General features: G+C 46.0%; 1 protein-coding gene across 1 annotated transcript; it reads right to left on the reverse strand.

The window, feature by feature from the left end:
- Nucleotides 1–8,163: 8,163 nt before the first annotated feature.
- LOC139051304 (uncharacterized) lies at nt 8,164–25,957 on the reverse strand. The gene is made up of 3 exons (XM_070528307.1): nt 25,447–25,957; nt 22,181–22,423; nt 8,164–8,682 (listed from the first exon to the last, which is right to left on the reverse strand). The coding sequence occupies exons 1-3, from the start codon at nt 25,866–25,868 to the stop codon at nt 8,667–8,669; spliced, it is 681 nt and encodes a 226-aa protein (XP_070384408.1). The 5' UTR covers nt 25,869–25,957; the 3' UTR covers nt 8,164–8,666.
- Nucleotides 25,958–27,773: the final 1,816 nt, after the last annotated feature.

Consider the following 27,773-nt stretch of genomic DNA (forward strand, 5'->3'; position numbering starts at 1 on the left):
TTGAATACAGAAAATGCAACAATGTGTTCCGGAATGGCTGTGGAGGCTAGAACCTCTGACAGCTATGAAGGAATTTTAATTTGACAACGCCTGTACAATTGCAATTCACAGAATTGTATTATCGTTTTTCGTTTCTGAGTTACAGAGTTGTAAACTTGAAACGTGTAAAGGGGCAGCCACCTCGTCAAGCTACTAATCTCAGTAGCTTTTTGTGGCTGCTCCTTCCTTGTGTATTTGTTCAAGGAGAATAAAATTCAATTCAATTCAATAGTTTCGTTTTCCGAATATTTTGAATTTTTGCCAATTTTGAATAAAAAATTAAAGACCTAACTCAACAATTGGAAACCAACAGTCACTAGATTTCAAGTTTTTAAGGAAGCTTTAGCTCGGGTGCTCCTATCTAAATACATGTAAATGGAGAATTCGTTTTTATCGGCAAGCACCGCACCAAATTTGACGAGCTTTGTTGCATTTAAAAGAAAAACTTAAAATCTAGTGACTGTTGGTTTCCAATTTTTGAGTTAGGTCTTTAGTTTTTTATTAAAAATTCGAAAGAATCGAAAATATTCAGAAAGGGAAACTATTCAAGTTTACAACTCTGTAACGCAGAAACGAAAAATGATAATACAATTCTGTGAATTGCATATAATAGTACATCTAAAGCGGACAAAATTGATATGCTACAGATGAACCTCGAAAAATTTAGTAATGTGTAAATACAGCTTTTGCAGAACCTTTGTAAACAACGTAACTAATTCGCGTAATATATAAAATGACAAATAAAATTTGTCCGCTTTCAATGGTGTAATGGATGCCGTTTACAGAACTGCGATATCTGTTTTTGATGCAGAGTTATGAATTGAATTTGTAAACTTCATTGTTGTATTTTTTTCGAACATCAGAATTTTTAATATTCTTTTAACAAAATCCAGGGCCTAAATCGAAATTCTGCTTCCAACAGTCATTAGAATTTCACTTTCTCAACTGCAACAAATTTGATTAAAATTGGTCCAGGGATTACCTCAGAAAACCGTTTTTGCGTTTTACATCTATTTCAATAGGCCGCGTCGCAGTTGGGCCCGAGCTAAAGCTTCCTCTTAAGCGCGAAACGCATACGGGGAACGCTACGTGCTTCGCATTGTTAGTAGGAGCACCTTATCAATTACACGTGGTTTGGATGCCTCTTCCGTGCTTGTTCTTTTTCGAAACGAAAGCTGTCTCGTATGTTGTACGCGTGATTTAAAAGGCATGAATGCGCTTCTCGCTTCAATCTCTGAAGGTTTCTTTAGAGCGCACCTCTTAGGGTGCCCGTTCCTGCGTTGAGTGTCGGCGTGCTCGAAGTGACCGCAGCAGGGGGATGAAAGACGGCGACGGCGCATGGAGCGCGAGGAGGAAAGCGGAGGAGGAGGTGCAGCCGAACATTCAAGGGGAAGGAGGTGGAGGACGGTATGGCGAAAAGGTGCGAATAAACACGTAGGGCCGCAAACGACGGGCTCTGTGGCGACGACCGCTACGTGATCGCGCTAGAATAGTGCGCCGTTGCCTGTTCCCCTATGACGCCATCGAGAACGCATAAGGCGAGTGCGTCCACAGATACCTTATTTGGAAGCAAAGCGCTGCGTGAGTGGAGGTCCGTCTTCAGCGACTGCTGTGAATCCCGCCCAAGTGTCACCCTCGCGCTGCCTCACGTGATCTCCCGATTAGCGAGGCAGTCTCGTCACACTTCCCTGGTTTGCAGTGTGCCGCACGAGACATATTGTCCGCGCCAGCCACGTTACTAACAGCGTTCTCTTGCTAATATTATTCTTGAGCCTATATCATAATACGAAATATTCAAGTGCATACTTCTCTCATTAAGAGAACTGCGCTCAGATTTCTCGTTAGGGAGTATCGTAATCATCGATGAAATTCTCTTTCTTTCGCGTGAAGACATCGTCGCGAAAAATCCACAAGAACTAGCGGCTAACATATTCGGCGTAAAAAAAGAAAGAAATATATCAGCTACCGCTTTTTTTGCACCCTACCCAAAATAGCGCATCTCCTTGGAGTCGGCACGGAACGAACGCCGATAGCTCCTGGTGCGAGATGAAGAGCGCGTGTTGGGGAGTGTGTGGTCTTCAGGCCAGGACTTCCGCGGCTCTGTCTTCTCCCGCGCCCGCCGTATGAGCACACTTTGGTCACGCGGGTGCCACTGTACGAGTGTGGGGTTTGTGATGGGGGAAGAAAGCGGGGGAGAGGCCGGAGTGAGTGTGTGCGTAAGAAATCCACGGTAGTGCGATTAAAGGATTGGGTAAGCGTCATAATGTGGACATTTGTAGGAGTGCATGGTGGGAGGTAAATTGGGAAAGAGGATTTCATAGGGAACGGGGTTTGTAAATGTCGCCAAGGGACAGTTTTCTCTTGTGTGAGGGATTCTAAAGGTGGGAAGCAAATTTGGCCTTAGAGGCGGTACTCCGGTAGACTAGTGTTTTATTGGGGTTCCTTCCTGATTGCAGTGCGCTCTATTTTGGGGTCCTTGGCGCCGCGTCTTCTAGCTACAGCATGTACCAGCTGGTTACCGCGACGAGATTCGTGTTCACTGGTCCATACAATGATTATGTCAGGTGTCGTTGGTAATGCGTGCTGCAAAATTCTTTGGAGCTCGATACTAATGCGGGTACAGGAATAATTTCTGTTGGTGGATGCTGAGAGGCAGAGTCTAAATATTGTAACCGGGTAAAATTTTTGTAATCTGTCTTTTTGAATCTGCATCTGTATATTCGTGAGAAATAAATCGAGGAAATATGGTATGGACAGCATAAAATAGCAACACAATAACAAGGAAATCTTCTCCTTTCGCAGAAGTAATCTGAGATGGATTGGCAAACGTTCCTTTTGCTGTAGCCCTACACTGATGTTAAACGCGGGAGCACAACAGTACTATACAAGGTCAACGCAACATTTCGAAGCTTTCGTCACAAGTCGTTTCAGTTTAATAGAAAACCATTCGCAAAATCAAAGTGCTCAAAAAACTACATTTCAGCACAGTGCAGTCGCTATAACACCGGGTCTGCGGAAAAAAAAAAAAGGAAATCCTTCCCATGTGTAAGCTATGCTTAGCAACTGATGCATGCATACAGACGGCGAAGGTGTATATCAGCGAGTTTTCTCGCCACTTGGAGTCGCTAGGGGTTTGTTTGCTGGCTGTTTAGTCATGATTTCATAGCGACGCGTTGATCATACCACCGCGTGTCGGCTCTCAAGCAGGCTTTGTTGCTGCACCACGCTGTCGGCTTTCACTGCTGCAGCCGTCAAAACTTCAAGCGTACTTCCAAAGTGAGGGCTATGATAAGCCACCTAAGAAGCTAAATCACGGATTACTGGCTAAAAAGACCACCCAACGAAGTTTTTTTTTTTTTTACTCCAGAGAGGAATGCTAACTCCATATTCTATAATCACTGATAATAACGTCCCAAAGAACAAAGCCTGGACAACGACGCATGTTGCGCTGTTGACGGTTCTTTGATGGACATTTGTTACCGAGTGCACCCCTTCACACCGTCAACTTTCACCATCGGCACCTGAAAACGCTAGTGTAAATTTCTTTAATAGCACCACTCCAAAAATAGGTGGTGGGCAGGGCTATCCCACGAAACCTTATAATGAGACTGCACATCGTCGTGTAGGACACCACCAGTGGTTCCAAGAATTATGTAGATGTAGAAATACTATGCATTTTGTTAGTGGCAGGCACTTTCTGTCCCCGTTAAAGAAAACTATCGATATTAAAATTAAATTGAATTCCGGAGTTTTATGTGCCCTAACCATAGTCTCATTATGAGACACGCCATAGTGACTCTAAGAGGTGGATCAATTTTGAGCACCGGGGGTTTTTCAAGTTGATACGAATGCGTGGTACACGGGCGCTTTTGCATTTTGCCGCCATCGAAAGCGGTGTATATCTCTAACTGGCAGTGATAGACGTAGTAGTTGGAACGTGGAAGCAGAGTGACCCCCGTACTATCAAAAGAAGCACTTTCAGGTGAACTGGTCATTCCGTTCAGATGAATTGCTCGGCGGCCTGGTATCTACAGAAAGTGAACTAAGCAGAAATGATGTGAAGCTTATGAATAACATGTTTTAAAAGGGCCGAATATGTGGCCTTGGCCACTGCACTGTATTGAAAAACAGAATATGTGACAACTATTCTTGTAGTTTTATATGTAATTTTCATAAAGCGAAAGCCACATAACCAAGTGCTGTACATTGAAGAAGTGCGCGTGTAGTCAGGAAGACGAAGCTTATAAGATAGGCTAGTCTAGAGAAGATGAGTACATTCCTGCGACTGGGCCTCCTTTTCACATGAGGAAGCTTCCGTTGCTTTCCGATGTGCTATATGATCCGCTATAGAAAGCACTTTCACAGGGTTTGGTGGCTCTGGCGTGAACTGAGATCAGTCCAATCTTCCAGTCATGGATGCTTGAGACATCAAGAGAATTCTTCACGTTGATATAGGATTCATCTTTGTGTCAGGCCGACATTTCCATCCAAACCCTGTCTTTGCTGATGTATGGTGAGGAAACCAGCGAAGCCAAATCTCGAATCTGTTGACGGGATTACCAGTTGAGGGGAGTTCGCTGGTCATTGCTCTGTGCCTTTCGTAGACGATAGAAAACGAAAGCTTTCCGTCATCCACTTCCAGAGATACCAATGCGCATGAAAGGCAGCACACTTCGTTGATAAAAGACAGACAGCTCATACTACGATAGGTACAATGACCTCTTTGTTGATAAATAATTTACGCTGAACCCTTCGTTAAGGTACTCTGAGGGTGCTAGTTTAGTTCCCTTCGATGCAGTGAAGTTGTGGTTTCTCGCAAGACGAACAAAATGCCAAGTTCCCTTGAGGTGACAAACTTTTCAATGGCTTTGTCCCGATTCCCACCAACCTGCTCAGACATATTCAAATATATAGCGCTGCATTCGCGAAATTCGTTTCTGTGAATGCGAATATAAGAATATGGACTCCCGCGTACGCGGGTCTTGCCAGAATAGAAGCGGCTCACGCCAGCTCCCGAGAATTTACGTTCCGGGCTCGGGCATTAAATCATCCAGACTCCATTGCAGCAACACCTACGTTAGCTGCGCGGCATCGACTTCCAACTTTTCACGAGATTTGTAGCCGCTACCGCCTAGGACATTTGACCTTCCCGCAGCTAATAAACAAATCCCTGCGCAGGTGCGAGGTGCTGTGCCACAGCTGTAGGCCCACACCTTGCCCTCTCCTTTACTTCATCCACCCCTTTCTCTACCCCTCCTCTAGCTGTACATTTTACTCAACAACCAAGTCAATCTTAATCACATCATGTTGGGCTACCCTAAGCTTCTCCCTCCCTCCCTCGTTCGTCCGTAAATTAATAGGCAGCGACGAACCGTGGGAGGCTGCCTTGCGCAGTTACAGGTGCGATATCCAGGAGGCTATCCTTGAGAGGGCTGACAGGGTTGCGAGGGACTAACATGTGTAGCACCCTCCCCCTGCTATCCCTCTGCCCCTTTTTTCGATACCATCACCTTCACTACGACGACATCAATGCAGCATAAGCTGCAATTCCGCGAGAGCGGGAAGTGCCAGATATTTGGACGTCGAATAAGAGCTCTCGTTATCGAAATGACGAGTATATACCAAAAGTGTGTCTGAAAAGGGGCGAGTTTTTATGTTCCCCTGTATGACATGAATTACAACTGAAAGAAATCATGAATGCATGCTTTGAGCTACGCACAGCGTTACGTAAAGCGATGAAACGGGATCGAGCTCACGTGCTGGCACAGCTTAACACAAGTTAAAAAATGAAAGAAAAAGTTATGCGTTTAACACTCACTATAGGAAGTGATGTAAGTGAACCATTCTATGCTTTTTACTTTGATTGACGATTAGCGGTGATGTCCATGAGGAATGCTTAAATTATTCAGCGTATAGTCTTATACCAGTGGAGAGTTGATGTTAATTAGCGTTATCGTGCGTGCACCACTGCGGCTTATCTGCGTAGTACACAGCGCTTAGAGCGAGATGCGTTTTCTTGAGTCGTTTTTGTGCGCCATTGTCCATAACCTCGGAGAAGGTTAGCATTGTCGTTGCCTCACATGGGAAACAGCACCGTGGCACAAGCGTTAAACTTTATTTGAATGATGGGGCTGTACGTGCCAAAACCATAACTCTGGAGGCACGGTTCAGTGGCTAATTCTAAAGTAATTCTGACCACCTAGAATCTTTAATGTGCCCTTTAACCTTAGTGCGCAAACGTATTTGTATATCACCGCCGTGGAAATGCGGCTGCCGCGACCGGGATGGCACCAGCGATCTTGCGCAATGCCATCGGCGCACAGCGGCGGAGACGGGCACAGAATGTTGATTTCACGTGCGACCGTTTCCGTAGTTTCGCCCGGACGCCACAGTACTTTATTGCGGCTTTGCGTCAGTACGCCCTGTCATTTGTCCGCTTGACATATTTACATGGTGATTATTTTTTAGAAATGGGAGAATCTGTACCGAACCCTGAACCAAACCTTACCATTTTTTCCGCAACTGCTGTCGTGTGTAATACAAGCGCTTCCTCGCCTTCTCACTTCGCCTTTGCCCTCTCCCGCCCTCAAACACACACACACACACACACACACGCACACGCACGCGCGCACGCACGCACGCACGCACACACACACACACACACACACACACACACACACACACACACACACACACACACATATATATATATATATATATATATATATATATATATATATATATATATATATATATATATATTTATATTTATATATATATATATACATATACATATATGGATTCCGCGAGCCAAGAGTGGCATGTCGTTCACTTGTTTCGCACCTGCATCGGTTCTACCAATACCACATAGACAAGGTTTAGGTCGCAGCACTGCCTGATGTCTGCGACCCTACGTCACCAAATGACGCATCTCACCTTGGCTGTCAGGCTTGTCCATCGGTGCACCCTGGCACAGAAACATTGTTTTTGCTTGCCACTGCAATCGCGGATATATTGTCGTGGCTCGTAACATAAAGAACATAAATGTTTTGCAAAGGCATCAGCAGTGTTCGGGACATCGCCATTTTCATCATCAATACATTCATCTGGGACACTCTTTTTACAACAGTGAGAGCGCACATAGCTCCAGAACTATGTTGATTTACCTGTCTTTCTGGATTTAACAAGGGGTTGAAGTGATCATTGTTATAATAAAATTTGCAAAAGTAATGACAGCGCCTAAATTCAAGTTTATACATACCCAGACCTGTTTCCCCCGCTTTTCTGTGTGCGCTGTCTTTTAGATTTAATGTCGTTTTAGAACTTTACAAACCAGTGATGGAACTGACATATTGAGTGCTTTTGTAGGTTTGAATATGCGCAAGCCAACTTTCATAACCTTCGTAAACCAATTAAATCAACGTCAGCTGTCCCAATCTACGAATGACCAGTAAATGTTTTCAAGATAGGGGTACAGCCTACGTATAGTCACCGAGGGAAACGTTAATACTGCGCTTCGTATTGTTATCGGAATGGATACTGCGTTTGCCGGCTGCCAGAGTTAAAAAGAAATGTTTGAGGGGGGTGGGCGGTATAACTTGTAATAATAAAAATATTAATCCGGGCAATCATATCCTTGTGCTTCTACTTCATCCTAATAACCCCGTCCTCATCCCCGTCCGAAAGTACAGTCTGCAAGACCCTCTTAAGTGTGAGCGATAGGAACACATTTCTCTGTATGCATGTGTATGTGTTCGCATTTCGCGGCTATCCCCCAAGCAATCCTTAAAAAGGAAGGTTGAATCCTGGCAGATTTAGGAGGACTTCGTTTCGAGCAACGTGGCGTGCAATTCCAGCCAACCGTGTGCTTCCATGTATTAGACTACATTGCAGGATATTACATCCAAGCACACGAACAGAACCATTTGTCTTGTCGCGAGGCAGGAGAAGACATTGTCGCGAGGCAGGATTGTCGAGATGACGTCGTTGCTTTTGAACGGAATATTTATCAATAAAAAAACTGAATTCCAGTGAGAAATAGAGTTCAGGGCCCATTAGATTTCGCCCATTACCATCACCCACAAATACCATGCTCGAGGAATCTAACACAGCAACATATTTCGATCGCAAAAAACTGTATTTTAAACACATCTTACAACACTATTATCACACCAATACATTGAAAAATTGAAGAATATTGCTAAAGAAAAGCGCACGCACTCGCCGGAAGCGGGGCCACAGTTTCGTACTGCCATAGTCAAGGCGATAGCGGAACCGCGACTAGCTCGCAGCGGTTGCCGAGGACTACTACGCCGAACGGTGCGCAGGCACGCCAGCCTTTGGACGTAGCGGAGGCGGCAGTGCGCCCCCAAACGTCTCGTATGGCCATCGTGCCAGCGAATGCAGTGCACTTTGGTGTCGCTGGTCACGTGGTCAGCAGAGAACGCACGGCCAGCGACTCAGCTTGGATAGGCACAGCTGTCGTGGCGTTAAAGCCGCCTGCAGAGCTTGGGGCTGTTGTGCCGGTGCAGCTGTGACGAGGTGCAGCCGAGCAGACGGCAGCCACACGTGTGGCGACGCAGGAGACCACGGGCGACTCCTGTCGTGATTGTCGCACTGCCGTCTACTCAGTTCTGGGTGAACCTGATGGCAGAAGGGAAAAGATGCAATTGTGTGTGACTCAGCCACGAGGAGAGTCAATGTCCTCTTAACAAACGAAAAATTTAAAGAATTGTTACAGCAGGTGAAAGAGTACTCTATCGAGGTAAACAACATTTTGATGTTTTGAACTTGTGTGGAGCTGCTAATGATGTATTCTGCGCAGTTAATCTAATATAGTTCAAAACAGCAATCATCCTTTCAATGTCTGCAGAACGAGTAAAGGACATATTTATCTTTTACACATCTAGGAAAGAAGGTTCCTCTATATGAAGGAGCTTTGCAAAAGGAATAGTTATGTGATGAAGAATATTTAGAGAGCGTGCCTGTAGCAGAAGAGACGTTGCTTGCATGCACAACAGCAGCATACGCAAACATGGATGAGGTCGTATACTATTAGAATTACTTCAACCACTCTCTCACCTAACCGTAAACGGTGAAATAAAACGCTGTCTAATGTTTTCTGCGATATGTATAACGAATTTGCAGTGGAAGGGAAATAGGCGTTGTAGAGCTTTGCGGACATGGAAACTCAGTAGTCAGAGGCACGCAAGGTGGAGAAAAGCTTATGAAAGAGAAAATTGTCATGCACACTAAATTTCGCATTTTTTTTCAGAATTTAAGAAAAGTGGAAGATAAATAAAAATTGGCTTTTCGAAATCTCGTTTTCACTGTTTCTTTTAAGTTCAGCTGGGGTATGACGCTTTAAAAGAGACACTTCACCGTTTTTCAGAAACAAAACTTCTCAGCTTCTGAAAAATTCGTGTTGGTCCGGAGAGATTGACCTCGTGACCAACCCCTTTTATTGGCGGTATTTCTATTGTCTGAGTTAACGAGGAAGTTAAGAGATCGCAGCAGGAAGGTGCATTAATCGACATCTCCAAGCACGTGGTCGCTGAACATCGGAAATCAGTTCTACTAAAGCGCGCAAGGTGAAGGAAGGTTCATGTAAGAGAAAATTGTCATTCACCCAAATCAATGTGTTTTGATTTGTCGATTGATTAGCCTTCGTGCTGCGTGCACTTAAGCTGGACTCCTGGTTATCTCAGATGGCGTAAAGACCACCCGGAAAGACGTCGGTACTGGCTTTATTCCGCGAACATGAACGAATTTTTCTTGAATTGCGAAGCTTTCTTTTATAGGCCGCACATCTGGACACGTAGCAGCCAGCGTCCCAAACGGCCGATGGGCGAAGCTTGCCCGTTTTCTTCAGAATGAGCGGGTTTCTCACGAATGCCTGAAGTACAGGGCAAATATTGGAAAAGGCAGGTGACAGAGACGTTCTAGAAGAGTCACACGAGACAAATCCAGTGATTAGGGTGTGGAACGCTGGAAGTTTCTTCCCACAGGGGTTAAAGATCCAGCTTTGGAACCATATGGAAATCACGAACCGTTTGTCTCGATTTTCGAGGCAAAAACTGTCACTGTAATAAAACTAGGGTAGCTGTCGATACAGGCGTTAAATTGTCAGCATCATCATCGCCATCATAATTGTAATCATCATCATCAGCCTTTTTATATCCACTGCAGGATGAAGGCCTCTCCCTGCGATCTTCAATTACCCCTGTCCTGCGCCAACCGATTCCAACTAGCGCCCGCGAATTTCCTAATTTCATCGCTCGACCTAGTCTTCTGTCGTCCTCGACTGCGTTTGTCTTTTCTTAGTACCCATTCTGTAACCCTAATGGTACAACGGTTATCTAAACTCGGCATTACATGACCTGCCCAGCTCCATTCTTTACTCTTGATCTCAATTAGGATATCGTAAATACCCGTTTGCTCTCTGATCCAAACCGCTCTCTTTCTGTCTCTTGACGCTATGCCTAGCAATCTTCGTTCCATCGCCCTTTGCGCGGTCCTCAACTTGTTCTCAAGCTTCTTTGTCAGTCTCCAAGTCTCTGCCCCCTATGTCAGCACTGGTAAAATGCACTGATTGCACAGCCGTCAGCACGCTTAACACGAACGCTCCGCAGCGTGGCCGGAGCGTGGCCGGCTTGGACTGACGCCAGCGCCGCGAAGTGATGTGCTCTGTTATCTCGGTTTGTTTGCGGCGGCTTACGATAGCTGGAGCGCAGCCCGATATGACTGCTCGTCTTGTCTTTCGTTTGTGCCTGATCGGCGGCGAGAGTGCGCTCACTTGCGTGTCCGTTTCGCTCGTGCCTGCGGCCTCGCGCGCGTCCAGAAAACACGTAGCGGTTTGTTTACATCGACAACGCGAAATGGCGGGCTACAGCTCGCGCGTATTTCGGTTTGGCCGCAAAGCTGGTGCTTTAACGAAATGATAAATAGGAAAATGAGAGCAAACGCAGGTTTGTTGCGTTTCTAAAGGTTGTACAATAAATAGATCTGCGAATCCGGTGGTATAGTTGTTGATGTTCTTCATTTCTTATGTTCTTTGACAGCGCGCATCGGAGTGCTCTCGCATGTTAGTGTCTGGCTTTCTGTTTAGTCCACGATGCACTGAAGATCAAGTGTCAGGGCGTAAGAGCTGCGCGTGTCCTGAGGAAGACGCGTGGATGCGATTGAAACTAAACTTTTAATGTCTAGTTATTGGCAAAAAGCGCTAAGTGGCTTCTTTTTAGGTAACCAGAAAGACTCTGGTCATAGATGCAATGTACCGAAAGGTAGCATCTCATAGCTTATAACTGCACATAAGGTAACTCGGCGCCCCGTCGCATCTTGGTTACCTAAACAGCGGGTTCCCGATCTTATTCACAGTGTCGTGCTTGACACTTTGCAATTCGCGTATCCTATATGGTTTTTTTCGCTAGTTTTCAAAAAGGCAAACTGCAGTTAAAATTTGAAATAGCTCTATGTTGTTATGGAAAAAAGATTTAGCAGAGGCAGTCAAGACTACTTACGTATGGGAATGCGAAAACATGTCGTTTAGGGAAGACATAGAGGTTTGGTTGTGGTTCGCGAATTTAGCATAGTAAATACGATGCATTTCTTGGCGAGAATTTGCCACTTCGATAGGATCAGCCGGCCAGCCAGCCGCCTACGTCTTGGTGCTCTCATGATCGTTTCGTTACCTTGATAGGCTCCCCGCGCCCTGCTTCGCATAACATCGATTCCCACAGGGCATGGAATCTGCCTGCTTTTTCAGGTGCTCAGTCTTTACTTTTTCGAATTTTAAGCACTACGCACACACACAGACAGACGTGTATGACATCACCCGGAACGTTGTACGACGAACGGTTGCGTAACAATTTTGGTGCGAATGGCCACTGCCAGAGCACTCCGATGCGCGCGAGAATATGAGAAATGAAGAACATGAACAACTATGCTACCAGAATCGCAGATTTATTTATTGTCCAACCTTTAAAAACGCCACAAACGTGCGTGTGCTCTCCTTTTCCTATTCGTCATTTCGTTAAAGCACCAGCTTTGCGGCCAAACCCAAAAGGCGTGCGAGCTGTCACCCGCCATTTCGCTTTGTGGATATAAACAAACCGCAACGTGTTTTCTGGACGCGCCTGAGAACGCAAGCACGAGCGAAACGGACACGTCAAATGAGCGCACCCTCGCCGCCGGTCAGACACAAAAGAAACACAAGACGAGCAGTCATATCGAGCTGCGCTCCAGCTGTCGTAAGCCGCCGCAAGCATACCGAGATAACAACACTTCTCGGCGCTGGCGTCACTCCAAGCCGGTCCGGCCACGCTGCGGAGCGTTCCTGTTAAGCGTGCTGACGGCTGTACACCTTCCTTTTCAATGTAGTATAAATTGTATGTAGTCCGGAAAGATCTTTGGATTGATGCCTGGCTCAACTCTCAGCACTCAGCGTAGCGCTGTTCTCGAAAGCGATTTTGGAAACACAGTCGTGCAAATTCCCATGGCAACTTGACAAACCAAAGCTGATCATTGTTGCACCGTCCAAAGCTGAGGCCCAGCGGTTTAATCGCACGCTCCTATCGCTGCATGTGAAGCTGGTAGCGCTTCACTTTAACGGTAATAATTTTTTTCAGTCAGACACGACTTAGTTCTACAGTCTCCCACTAGAGCACGGAAACAAAAACTCAAACCTTAGTTTCGATTATTTTTTTACAGTGTTGCTGTTGAAATATTGTTATAATATATTGCTTTGAAAAACACTTAGCAATCTGTCGCACATTTAATAAGTATTCGCGTTTATAGTAAGAGTGTGTTCATTCGACAACATACCTAGGTAGCAACGTGCGTTTTTGTGCTACGTATATAAAAAAATAGACAAAGAAAAGCTACTTTGCCATTTCATGCGCGCAATGCATTTAAAACGCATTATTTAGCCGCACCACTGAGAGCAAGCAACATACAGTGCTCGAAGGCCGCTTATACAGGCCTCTATAATTGCGGTAGATAAGTGAAATAGCAAACGGGGGCCCTATAAAGTAAAGCTATTCCAATCTGTTTTTATTCCAATCTCCTGACGTTATATTTACGTAACCATCGACGCAAGCATTGTTCGGTGACCCGTGGCGTCGTTTACGGAGGCCAATGGAAAGCTCTCGTAGTTATACGAGGTCACTTTGGTTTGCTTCTGAAGCGAATAGCATTGCCTCCCACGACACGTTTTTCTTGTCTAATTAGCAGACCAGAGGCGAAGAGTATACGTAGATGTGTCGAGCATTTCAGTGGGGGCGAGTTACCGCAGTGAAAGTACCGGATGAAGAGCGCAGTGCAGGCGTCGGCAATTGACCCGCTTCCCTTTGCTTATCTTTCGCATTCTGGTAGAAGAACGCGGCGACATGTTACGGAAGGGTAAAAATGCCGCTTAAACGAACCCTCAGGGTAACAAAGGTGGTAGAGCAATGTCGCGTACCCGTGAAAGAAAGCATGCGGATCACAGGGTTGCCGAAAAAAATTGAATTTTTTTGTAGTTAAGACGCGTAAACGGAAACGAATGAGTGCGCTAGAACAGCCGTAATGCCAAGTTTGGATTGCAGTCTTTAATTTGTTTCTGCATTCATAGATGCAGGAGAAAACGAGTTTTATCGGCAATCCATTCTCCGTATAGCTTTAGTCATGGGCGTGGGTGCCGAAAGGGCTCGACAGCATCATCTGCCACTCAAGATATCTTACTATACACTGGTAAATCCATTCTCCGTTACAGCTCCGAGCATCCAGTGCCGGAACGATCGGCGGGCTGCCATCACCGGTTCATTTCGGAACGGGGGAGTCTCCGGCTATTCCGAAAAAAATATGTATTTTTTTATGTCACTTTGAAGTGGTGAATTTTCGCGGTTTTGTGTGACATTGCATGACCAGCAGGTGAACTGGGCACACCCCAAACACATTTGACCCATAGCGGACGGCTGATGGTGAGAAACGTGCATAATCGGAAATGGGTATTTGTCTTTTGTTCGGCCTAATCAATCATAATACGTCATATGAGTTGACAAGCGAAGTGGGGTTGGCCCGAAAAAATTTTGACCTTTCGTGGAGGCCTGATTGCAGAAATCGAATAGAATAGTTTGGAATATTTTTCCGTTATTACGCCCACGGCTGTTTCGGCATGACAGGGCCAAATGAAGCGAAGGCAAGCAAAATGTAAAAAATAGCAAATTGGTGCTCAGCATTCTTTTCACAAAAAGATTCATCGGACTTGTAAGAAAGATCACTTACTCCTAGACGAACCATACATTATTGTACGTTAACGACTTAATATTTCACCATTTCATTTGAAGAACAACCGCATCAAAATTTCGGACCGTAAAAATAAACTTGTTTGAAAAAGCGCGGTTAAGAGCAACCTTCGTTCAAAGTATTACATTTGAAATACAAGTAGGCCTGTTTGTATCAAGAAAAAGAAGCCTTTTCGACACCGAAACCGACAAAAACGCCTCTCGCACGCTGAAATGAAGCAGACCTCAAATCACTGAGAACGAGCTCATTTGACCTTTTGGCAAAATGTTACAGTTTAGGCATCACCCGGGCACAATTGAAATAACGCGAGCCGTGGTTTGGGATTTGCTGCACGCACCGTCTCCTTAAATGCCACTTGCGGGCTCAAATATGGGAAAAAAATGCAAACAATTACGAGCCAATCCTTGCCAACACTGCTACGATAGCCTGGTGCTACTCATTTATAATCAACGTAGCCACGATGAAACTTCGTTGCGGCTGGATTTTAAACGGGACATAGAGTGTCACGTGGTTTTGAATACTTTTGTTTCGAAGGGGCCTCGACAGTTCGGGCGGTACGGAGTGTGAATCAGGGCTCAGTTTTACATCGGCATCCAGATGTATGTATCTGCACGAGGGACTGGCTACTCAGTGGGATTTCTGGATTTTTCTCAAGACTAATGAAAGGGAAAACCAGTTACACAATATTTAGTATGCCTCCTAAGAGAACAAAATAACCGTTTGTGTCGCATTCTCCTGGGTGGCGCGTTTCCTTCCACGTTCAACTGTCGTCAGTGCACCCACAGTATACGCTGTGCATGTGGCTGTTGACATCGTGAAGGCCATGTCAGCCAAGGCACATCACCTAGGCTGACAAACACGCATGGGTTTCCTTTATCGCTTCGTTGTACAGTCGGGTGGGTAACAACTTTGCCGTTCTTTCGCTCCTTCGAGGACAGAATGACAGTGACTCGTAGCTTCCATCAAGGCGGTACCTTTTCTGTAAGACCATGCTTGACCACCATATGGTCTAGCGAGTGGTCTCACGGAAGACAACGCGCTGCAAAACATTTTCTCCATCGCTTCATTCTTAAGTTGGCGTGCTTGTTTGGTTTCTTTTCGAAATATTCACATACCAGTTGTATGTTTATGGTACTTCTAAAATAAAAATAAATTATGTGGAGTTACGTGCCAGAAGAACGATCTTATAATGAGGCACGCCCTAGTGGAGCACTCCGGAAGTTTGGAACGCATGGGTTTGTTTCACGTGCACCTAAATCTAAGTAGACGGTGTCAGGATTGGGGGCTCAATCCCATCGTCCGTGGTCCTTTGCAAAGATTGGAGTGCGGCATGAATTCGAAGGTAGCTGGCCCATGCCGTCGTCCAACTTATTTACGCTGAGATCGTTGATAAAGTGAAGAACTGCTTCTCATCGAGAACGAGGAAAAGGGGTTTATTTACAGAAATTAACTCAGTCTAACATGACTGCTTGAGAAAAAGAGTGTCAGTCCAACATGACTGCATGAGAGAAGTGACTCAGTCTAACATGACTGCTCAAGAGAAGTGTCCTCAGCATTCGCACAACCACAGTTTTTATACACTCGATCCGCCGGTCATACGACGCGGCGACTGTTCGTTTACTCATCACCAACTCGTAGCTGCTCTGAAGATCAGTTTACGTACACAAAGGCAACCGCGCTCTGATGCCCGACGACGGCGTTGGCGGGGTGCCGTTCCGGGAACTATTGGTGCCGCTCGAGGGTCGCTTGTTGTTCTGCGCCACTCCGAAGCGTGAGAAGCACAAAAATACGTCGTTCCCGCGGCAGCTTGTCCATGCGTGTCAAATCAGCTCCGCGTTGGGTAACTCCGGAAACATTGTTCAAACACCGAACTCGTTCCGCCACAATGTCGATGGGGCGGGTGGAAGGCGGCGGATTCCAGCACAAAGGCCGCTTCTTCGAACGCCTCCCCGCTGCAGCGACGGAGAGGGAGAGGTGCGCATCGTGTCGCCCTGTCGTAACTGTGTGGCAATCTTGTTTCGCAGCTCGCCATTCTTGACAGCGCCTCCATGGCCCGGAAAGTCTCGACTGTCTAGCGCTGACAACCGCTAGGCAGGAAGAGAACGGCTGCTGGCCAGGGGGGGATTGATGTCTTGGCTCGCAGCGACCACTTGTGCATTGATGTCACCGCCCCAAAACATCCAACAAGGACAGGCAACTGCAAAATGAACCCCACAACACGGCTCTGCGCCGAGATGACGTGCATTGGCTGTCACTTTAGACTCGCTATGCTTCAAAAAAACAACAACAACATAAGTGCAGAAACCAAAAAAAATGCTACATTTCACTATGCCAATTTCTGAAGCAAATTCCTTCTGACAAATTCAACAATTAATGGAGGGAACTCTGCCGAATGAGAGGGGATTTTCTTCGCCTAAAGAAAAGCTAACACTAGTAACCCTAAAATTTAGGCGGGACCCTCAAACGCAGAATTCAAATTAGCCGGCTCAAACCATCCGCATTGCTATGCAACTTTCCCTTCTTATATCTAACGGAGAAGTTGTACTCTTGGAGAGTGAGGCTCCATCGGAGCAAGCGGCCGTTTTTGTGTGACATTTGATTGAGCCACGTCAGAGGACAGTGGTCGGTCTCGAAGATGAACTTCGCTCCGTACAAGTAACACGACAACGTCTGGGCGGCCCAAACCAAACAAGCGCATTCCTTCTCTGAAGCGCTGTAGGCTTCCTCTCTTACATTTAGTTTACGGCTGGCGTAGAGGATAGGATGCTCCTCGTTATCGTCGCCGACCTGACTAAGTACCACGCCCATACCTCTGTCGCTTGCGTCGCATTGAACTATGAATTCCTTTGTGTAGTCTGGCGCGCGAAGCACAGGGCGAGAAACCAATAGCGTTTTGAAACTTTGGAAAGCGTTCTCTTTGTCCTTATCCCAGTGTACGTTACTCGGTGCTCCCTTTCGGAGGGCGTCTATTAATGGACTTGCCAATTGCGAGTAATTCGGAATGTACCGTTGATAGTACACCACAAGTCCCAAAAATGAACGAAGGTCCGTTTTCGGGCGCGGCTGAGAAAATTCTCCAATCGTAGCTATTTTCAGCTCAGCCGGCCGTCTCATGTCCTGACCGACAACATGGCCCAGATAAGTAACCTGCGAACAACCAAACCTACACTTTTCCGCTTTCATCGTTAAGTCAACTTTAAACGTACGAAGCCTCGCATTCTTGTCGTAATAGACTTTGGCGTTCATTTGAGCTATTGCCATGTTCTTTCCGACTAATTTCTGGGTTGCGCTTAGCCGTTCCAGTAAATTTAGCACGTATTCAACCACGGTTGGACTCTCCCCTCTTTCCTCCCACATCTCTCTTAACATTCTCAGTGGAGACCGGAGTGTCCTCCCATACACTAGTTCTGCTGGTGAGAACCCTGTCGCCTCATGTGGAACCGTTCGCAAAGCAAACAAAGTTGCCGGCAGACAGTTCTCCCAGTCCTCCTTGTGCTCGTAACAGAGCGCACGCAAAACTCGCTTAAGCACCGAATGCCACCTCTCTACACTGTTTGACTGAGGGTGATAGACAGAACTGTGTATTAACTTTACCCCGCACTTTTGCAAGAATGTGGAAGTCAGTGCGCTCGTGAATACTGACCCTTGATCTGCCTGAATTTCGGCTGGAAACCCAACTCGTGCAAACACTGTCAAAAGCGCGTCTACTACTTCGGTGGAGCTGAGCTCTTTCAAAGGGATTGCTTCTGGAAACTTCGTAGCCGGACACAGCATGGTAAACAAGTACCTGCAGCCTGATTTTGTTTTCGGAAGAGGCCCTACCGTGTCTATTACAAGCCGTCTGAAAGGCTCTGTTATTAAGGGCACTACCTTCAGTGGAGCTTTCCAAGTCTCTCCTGGTTTACCAGAACGCTGGCAGGCGTCGCATGATCTTACAAAGTTTTCTACATCTTTGAAACAGCCAGGCCAGTAGTATTCCATAAGCAATCTTTCCTTTGATTTGTTTATGCCTAGGTGGCCGGACCACCCATTTCCATGACAAAGACTCAAAAGGTCCTCCCTATACTTAGTAGGTATGACTAACTGATCTAAAATCCTACCCTTTCGATCTCTGTAATGCCGATACAACAATCCTCCTCTCTCATGTACCGTTACGTTACGCCTAGCAATGCCTTCTTTAGCTGTGTCACGTAATCTAGCTAAGCTCTCATCATTCTTTTGCTCAGCTGCCAGTGACTCTCTATCCACGTGTAAGAGTTGATCAAAGTTCTTTGAGGCCGGTGATAATAACGACCCTGTCTCGCTTGGGAGCGCGTCTGCTTGCTCTTCCTGCAGGCTAGAACTCTGACACTCTAGTGCTACGCTCTCATTGAGCTGGTCAGCTGGCAGGCTCTCCTCAACTGTTCTTTTGTCCCTCGGGCCTAGCTCGGATTCGGGTATCGAAGTTATCTCCTTTTCTGCTTCCGCTGGAGGAGCTTGAGCATTTTCAGCCGAAAGCGCCGCGATCTTACGAGCTTGGCCTCGGGTCAATGCCTGTACTATGCCCTCTCCCAGTTTGAGCCCTCTGTCACGCAGTAACTGATTCGAATGATTCGAAAAGATGTAGGGATACTGCAGTGACAAAAATTTGGAAACTGCAGCCTCAATCTCTAGCTCCCCGAATGGTCCACTGATTTTGACTTTGGCCATGGGCAGACACACGCTGTGTTCTTCTACAACCTGTTTTATCCATGCTACTTCTCCGGTGAAGTCATCTACCATCACGTAAGACGGATGGACAATGTCCAGCGTGGCGGCACTGTCTCTTAGCACTCGGCATGGTTTTCCATTAACTTGCAGGTCGTGGAGATATGGACTTAAAAGTTCCATATTCTCATCCTTTTCCTCCACGTAGGAAAAAACTACGCTAGACTTCTCGCAGTTTGCAGCTATATGTCCCAGTTTGTGGTATTTGTAACAGCGAATTGGTCTAACAGATTCGAATTTTCTTTTCTGTTCTTTTTGTGCGGTTTCTCCGTTAAGTTTCTCCTCGCTCTTTTCTGCGGGCTTTTCCGCCATGTCTACAGGCTCTGATCGTCTAGTTTGCGCACCCTTTTTGAACGGAAATGGTTTCCGCGGTCCATTTCGACCGTCCCAGTTTCCCTCCTCGGCGTTCAACTTTCTGCGGGTTGCGTACTCTTCGGCTAATTCAGCCGCCCTTTCCACAGTGTTTACATTACCTCTGTCTTGCACCCACAGTTTCACAGCTTGGGGGATGGTTTTGTAAAACTGCTCTAAACACATGCATTCAATGATCATGTCTCTGCTGTCGTACGCTTCCGCGCTTTTAAGCCACTCGACTAGGTTGGCCTTTAAGCTATATGCAAACTCCGGATAGCCCTCGCTATCTTTCTTGCCTGTGCTCCTAAACCTTTGCCGAAAAGCTTCGGCTGAAAGGCGGTATTTCTTCAGGAGACTAGCCTTAGCTTTTGCATAATCATATGCATCCTGCGCACTCAATCTGGCGATTACTTCCGCCGCCTCACACGGCAACATAGACAGCAACCGCTGTGGCCATGTACTCGGGCCGAAGTTCATCTTCTCGCAAGTCCTTTCAAAATTGCTTAGGAACAAGCCTATGTCGGTCCCGACCTCAAATGGCTTCAATAGCCTGTCCATGCGGTACGATTCTGCCTCACTTGATCGTCCCAGAGCGCCTTCACTTCCTTGAGACAACTCCAAACGTTTGCTTTCAAGTTCAAGTTGCATTTTCCTTAACTGAAACTCGCGATCTTTATCGCGTTCCTCTCTCTCTTGCTTTTCTCTGTCCCTTTCTTCTCTTTCTCGGTCCCGTTCTTCTCTTTCTCTTTCCCGTTTCTCTCTCTTTTTGAGAAGTTCCATTCCCATTTCAATATCTTCCTCACTGGCATGATTGGAAGTTAGATCCAATAATTCCGATTTGAGCATTTCCTTGCGTACATCTAGGCCCAGTTCCTCACCAACAATCAACAACTCGTCTCTCAGCAGTGTCCTTAACTCCATGACTGCTGTTTTACTGCCTTGATTCTGCTCTCTAAATCAAGCTAGGTAAACACAACCTAGCTAACACACAACAATCTAGCTTCCCTACTGTTCTAAACAGAACAACCACAAAATGAAGCCTAGAGAGTCAAAGCAAAAACCAAGCACTCACCGCAGATACAGCACCATGTCGCAAAGTCCATCCCACCGCTGTCAGCCAGTTGTCAGGATTGGGGGCTCAATCCCATCGTCCGTGGTCCTTTGCAAAGATTGGAGTGCGGCATGAATTCGAAGGTAGCTGGCCCATGCCGTCGTCCAACTTATTTACGCTGAGATCGTTGATGAAGTGAAGAACTGCTTCTCATCGAGAACGAGGAAAAGGGGTTTATTTACAGAAATTAACTCAGTCTAACATGACTGCTTGAGAAAAAGAGTGTCAGTCCAACATGACTGCATGAGAGAAGTGACTCAGTCTAACATGACTGCTCAAGAGAAGTGTCCTCAGCATTCGCACAACCACAGTTTTTATACACTCGATCCGCCGGTCATACGACGCGGCGACTGTTCGTTTACTCATCACCAACTCGCAGCTGCTCTGAAGATCAGTTTACGTACACAAAGGCAACCGCGCTCTGATGCCCGACGACGGCGTTGGCGGGGTGCCGTTCCGGGAACTATTGGTGCCGCTCGAGGGTCGCTCGTTGTTCTGCGCCACTCCGAAGCGTGAGAAGCACAAAAATACGTCGTTCCCGCGGCAGCTTGTCCATGCGTGTCAAATCAGCTCCGCGTTGGGTAACTCCGGAAACATTGTTCAAACACCGAACTCGTTCCGCCACAATGTCGATGGGGCGGGTGGAAGGCGGCGGATTCCAGCACAAAGGCCGCTTCTACGAACGCCTCCCCGCTGCAGCGACGGAGAGGGAGAGGTGCGCGTCGTGTCGCCCTGTCGTAACTGTGTGGAAATCTTGTTTCGCAGCTCGCCATTCTTGACAACGGGTGTTTTCCCATTTCGCTCCCGTCGAAATTCGTCCGCCATGGCCGGGATTCGATCCCACAACCTCATGCTTAGCAGCCCAACACCGTAGCCACTAAGCAATTACGGCGAGTGTATCGTACTTCTTTTTCTCATGCTCCACGCTTTTCTCTATAACACGTAGTTTCGTAAGAACTTACTCGCATCTATTACTCCTGTTATATTGTTACTTTTTTATGGTGGGTGTATATGGGTCAGGTGTACATAGAGAATTGAAACAGTAAAGAAGCCGGCAGCCTTTAACTGCTTCTCGTCTTCGAATTCACAAAAAGTTACCAGTGGTGCTGTCCGCTTTATGACTCAGTACATGCAGATTTTAGAAATATATCGTTCATATATTACTCAGATGCAAAGGTCTAGACATTGTGCAGCCTCCTTTTTATCTTGTAACTTCTTTTTCAATGATTTCAAGTTTTATGTGCCTTAAAGAAAAAGCAATTATGCGAACCAGAAATTTGCTCTTCACAGCCCGTATATTTACGCATTATCTCTATATCTCCTAATAGCTTTGACTGTAAGGCCAAATTGCCCAGAACTGCGTGCTAACGAACCGGTTACATGCCCCTCTACAAGCTCCGACATCGGTATGTGACGAAACTGCAGCAATCCATTTTCTGAACGTATATTTAACGTTGAAAGATTACGCTACATGATTACCTCAAACCGGCCTAGTCACTAGTTCATCGTGACACGTTGGCTTGCACGACCAAATAGGCGACTTCCAATCGCGGTGTCTCTTACGAGATAAGATGGCGTAAATGGAGTACTAATGAAAGAGGCTGCACATTGACTGCGGTGTTGTAGCTGGACTTGTGTTTGGCTTACCTCGCGTGTAGCCTCCAAGTGCAGCTGCTCGGTCCAGCCACGCCGTACGTGTCGCCGTTGCTCTCAGCCTTGATGGCGTTCAGCTTCGTCAACGCCCACGACAGCGTGTCACGTGGGTGGATGCGTAGCCTGCAACCCCAGACGTCGAGGCGGTACTCCGCAGAAGTCACGTGGTCGCACTCGACGAACTGGCCAATGCCGGGCGCGGCCGCCTCCGCTCCACGCGTGCTCGCATCTGGCGCACTGCGTTGGCAATACATGACAACAATGAACACTGGTGTTGAACTGCAGGTTCGTCAAGCAAGTCTTCGAGGAACGCTGCAGCTCGTCTCACAAAACGTGACCTGCTTTATTCTCAGTAGGCAGCTCCTTCCGAATCGAAACACTAACGATGCATTCACCCATCCGGGAAGCAGGAAAAATTGTGCTGAATACAGATAGTAAGTTGGTTCTCGAAATCCACCTGCCATGTATTCAGATACACCATAATTTATTCTAACTCATCCTAACCATACTGAAAAGGTGTTATAGATTGCCAAACAATTATTCTGTGTGTTCCAACAATTGCTATTTTACCGTGTATCTAAAACATGATTTTAAGCCGCGACCGAAAAGTGCTCAAGAAGCGGCATGGAAGCTTCGCATTTTTTTATCCGATTTTATTTATTCCGGCACGACTTCATTCCAACTAATAAAGAAATGTACAAAAAATAAAAAAACTGGTCCTAACACAATACTTCGCAGGTGCAGTATGATTATTACCTCATGCACCACTCGCTTTACGGTCAGTTTTTCCTGCCTTAGTTTCAAGCACTTTTGTTGTGTGTTAAATTTTGGCATTATCTTCATAAACGGGCAGAAACCTGAACTTCAACCTTTGATATCCCGCTTTTCTCTATGTGACTTAGTGTGCTGTCGGGAAAGGCGCCCTTTGGGAGAAAAAAATGTCTCAATGCACGTGTTCTTATTTATTTATTTTCCTTTTTTCCTTTTGCGGAAAATTTATGGTACCAGAGAGCGGCATGGTATATACACAGGAGCTCCAATTAAGCACGTACGCAACAATGTTGTAGTTGTTGTTCTCGTGGCTATTATTATTATTATTATTATTATTGATATTATTATTATTATTATTATTATTATTATTATTATTATTATTATTATTATTATTATTATTATTATTATTATTATTATTACTTTATTATTATTGTATGCAAACGTGCTAATTTCTTGGCCCATAGGCTGGAACCCTTCCTGAAGCAATTCTATCTAACGAAGTAATGTCATTTAGCTGTGAGGAGAGCTGAAATCAGCGGGGAAACCAAAACTACGAAGGAACGAATGAATAAAAAAAACTTATAGGCGCTATATTCACGCGTAGATGATACAAACATCCCAATTTGCGGACGTGTTTTCTTTGGCACATATCGTGTTCTTCGGTCCTTTTCCAGTCTTTTTGTAAAAACATAGCAATTATTGCCCTTTTGGCGGGCTTTATCTTCCTTCTGTCAGTCTAGGGCCGATATGAAACATTGCCGGATTCGCACAAGTCCATTCGATGCCCTTAATCGTATCTCCATGCTCGGCCTTGGGACGTGAGGATTATGCGATGAAATTCGTTGTATTTACGGCATATAGCGGAATACGACCGACTGAATGTGAGACCTCACATGTTTGCTTGAAGAGTAAACGAGTTGAAAAACTATTTCAAATGGGTTCATAAAAAGTGTTTTGCACAAAGTTTACGAATTCTAGACTCTGCAGCAAAAAGATTTCTCCCTATTTTGTATGCTGGTCCTGTTAGCACGGGTACCTGAAACGGATAAATGTGCCTTGTGAATGTATAACTTACCTTAAGTTATTCCAGAAGTTACGATTGGTTTGCATTAGTCCAACTCACAAATTAGCGGTGTTTCAGAGAGCGGTTGATAAAATATGATCTTTATCTGCTTTATGTTTATCACCGTTTGCGTAACTTTAACGAATTGGGATATCGTTTCTTTTTTTTTGTAATTAGAGTTGCAATTGATTTTCCTGAATTTAACATTGACAACTTAATTGAAGAATCTCCCTCGGAGTGTCCGGAGGTTCTCACGTTTTTCATTAAAATGCAACAAAAATAAATTTCCCCATATATAGCACGCAAAGCAAAACATATTCTCCGTTCCAATGAATTTCGATAGGATCTCTTCTAGTTAAACTTACTATTACGGAATGGAGAATTTGAGCAGGTAGAATAACGTAGACACCTCGAATTATATAAAGCAAGGTAACATGAAGCAGCTATGCATCCTCGTGATGTTTGCTAGGCATATGACGTTTTACCAGCGGCAATGTGTCGAGGAAAAAATGAAATTCTGCGGTTTTACGTGCCATAATTCCGATCTGGTTATCAGGCACTTCGCACTGCGAACAAACTACAGATCTACAGATTAATTCTACAGTCTATGGAATAATTTCAACCACCTGGAGGTCTTTGCCGAGCGCCCAACGCACGTGCAAGGGCGCTTTTGCATTTGGCCCCCATTGAAATTCGGCCACCGTGTCCGGGATTTGATTTCAATACTTCGTGTTTAAAGCACAACTCCAAAGCCGCTAAGCAAGCACGGCTGGTGCAAGCGCGGAGGATAGGACGCACGTCAAAGTTAAGGTTAATAAGCAATAGACGTGTCAAAGCCACAACATTCGTGGAAGGTGCATACTCTTCCTCGGAAACTGATAACGATGAACGCATAGTTGCAGATGCTGTATAACCGCACATAGATGTGTCGGCTAATTATGCGACAGACTAATTTAAAGGGACATATAATGAATTCGCTTCATAATCATCTGGGCATTTCAACATTGCACTTCTCTGGAATATGAACGCAAGTGTTCAATGTGTGGGGCTGCCGACGCATTTCATTTCTTTAAATATCGTAAATTTTCTAATATTCAGCGTATTGTTATGAAAGTGAATTCGTTCCGACCGTACAAAAACCGTCTGTTAGCTAAACGTGTTTTAGCGTGTACATCGATCGTCCTATTACGCAATACCAGCTGAATAATGCGCTACATGACGGATTGCTATAACAGAGGTATGCCTGATTTGTTCTACTCTGTACTACTCAACACGTTACACGCTGTCTTTCTTTTCTTTGCGAGCCAAACAACCCGTCAATGGGATTTTCACAACAGTATAGAAATAAAATAAAATTTGTCTGTCGACTGAGGATGTTCGCAGCGGTCCTGATAATTGATATAGAAAATATCAAATTGATCGTTACCTCTGTAAGAGTAGGCGCACGGTGAACCTCGAGGCTACCGCCGCCTGGTGCCAGGCTCCTTGCACGGTCCATGGTACTTGCATGGTGTTACACAGAGGCACGGGGTCCTTGACGCTCATATCAACGTGCGGGTACCACTCGGCCCTCGGGAACAGGCTGCTGGGATGTCCTGTGAGGCTGCCGAAAGTGCGTTCATCGACCTTGTACCATGGCTTGAGCACAAGGTCCCGATTGTTGGGGAGGACATCCTCGATGGCCAAGTTACTAAACGCGTAGGACACGTCATCCTTGGCCGCATCTGGAAGTGCGGCGAGTGCAAACGAGGAAGGCGTCTTGCGGGATGGCGTCTCTTCCGAGATGGTTGACAGGCATCCTCGGAGGAGACGGTGAATTTCGATGCCGCCAGGTGCACCGATCCCCATGACAAGTAGTAAGACGATGCAGTTCCTTTCTGCGATGGTTCTAAGTGCGTCCGCCACGATTAGCTGTGTGTTCGAAAGCACGAGAGAGATTCTCCTTCGTCACGTGGGCGTCGCGTGCCAGCGCGCAAGGGCGCGGCCTCCGCGTCGTTCTTCTTTTTCCTCTCTTCCCTTTCTAAACCTTATTTGACGAGTTATGGCGCTTTGCTAATAGGCTCTGCTTTTGCCCACACGCGAACTCTAGCCGTGAGTGAAATTAGCTGAAATAGGAGTGTCTCAAAACCGGCAGCCAGTAAAAAAAAAAGGGGGGGGGAGGGCAACACAATGGCGCGCATGTTGACTATTCGGATTTCCTTATTGAGAGACATGTAAAGCGCTGAAATTCTTTTATGTGACAGCCGCTGTACAGATTAGAGCAATATTTGTTGCATTTGATAGATAAAGTTACAGACTATCTAGTTCCGGAAGCACAATATCAAATTACGGCTGTGCATATTTCTCAAAATCATTCATAAGAACGGGTAAGTCGAAAAAATATGCACATGCAAATTTTACACATCTACAATTCTAAAGCAAAAACGGACAACGCACTTCTATCATGTGCATTCTTTAGAGCACATAAAGCGGGCAAACGGGATATGTGAAATAATAGTCTACGTGAAATTGTTACAGTGTTTACAAGTATCTTGCGAAACTCATTATAAAAATAGTAGTACAGTTTAGAAACGTGTGTCATAGATCACGTTTATTTGCTCTAGTCGTACTATCAGAAGTAGTTTAGTGATTGGAAATAATGTTTTTCCTTGCTGAATTACACAGTTGTAAACGCGGCGCTTGGCGTTCTTGCATTTTGAAAATATTGAACTTTAATATAAGAACACTGGCGGAGTAAGTAAGAAATGTTACTACTGCACTTGATATGAAATGCTTTCTCTTTGAAATGCAAGAAACCACATCGATATTACTGTTATGGTAGCAGAGTAAAAAGCAATCTGGCAGTTTCGCACGAGGCGGAGCATCGATTGCGATAGCAAATTATTAGGCTGCTAACGGAGGGAGGATAGTACATTTATCGGCCGTAAACTTGTAAACATTCGCGTATAAACTAAATCAACGAGAATGGTTTTATGCGCGCATAGGTAAACATGAACACATCTCACTCGATGACCGCGGACACTCGCTGTCAAAATGTTGGTGTCAAGAAGAGCGGCATATGCAGCGAGCGAATTGACTTTCGTGCCGTCTCTCACTTCAAGGCGTACTAAGCAGGGCAAGCACCGCGCACACTAAACCATCAGCCAACGGCACACCTACGACTATGTACCGACCGCCTGTCGCTTTCGCGATAGGGCCGGCGCGACCGCGCTAAGCCGTGCCATACGCAGACGCCGTCCGAGGAGAACGTGCCTTCTCCTCCTTCCTCCCCTCTCCCGGTGCCTTGCGCACGATGGAAGACTGCGCGCTTGCTCCCCGCCTTCCACCCTTGAGCGAGCGAGATCGAGCAACCATCTCCGGCGCATCCTCGCACGCTCTCACTCGCACCTACAGAATGCAGCTCGCGACCACGCGGTTATCGCACCTTGGCTTTATACGGAATATCATGGCGACGATGACGGCGCAAATGCGCCTGGAAGTGTCTATATAATTGCTTTTGCAATGAAACGATCAGGGCTCCCGAGCCAAAGCTTAGGCATGCCACACATACTGTTAGCAGAGGTAAAGCGCTTGCAAAGGTGCGAAATCGTCAGGGTAGTCAATAATGCAAGATGTCAACATGAATTCCTCCTTGACTATCTGCAGACTCCGCGAAGCGGCTCGCTCCGCGACAGCCGACCGGAGCAGACGTGTTGCGGATGGGCTCCCGCCCCTCCCCAATAACCTGCGAGTCGTCCCTCTACACCGACGACG

Source organism: Dermacentor albipictus, unplaced genomic scaffold (assembly GCF_038994185.2).
Source record: "Dermacentor albipictus isolate Rhodes 1998 colony unplaced genomic scaffold, USDA_Dalb.pri_finalv2 scaffold_11, whole genome shotgun sequence".
Taxonomy (NCBI): Eukaryota; Metazoa; Arthropoda; class Arachnida; order Ixodida; family Ixodidae; genus Dermacentor; species Dermacentor albipictus.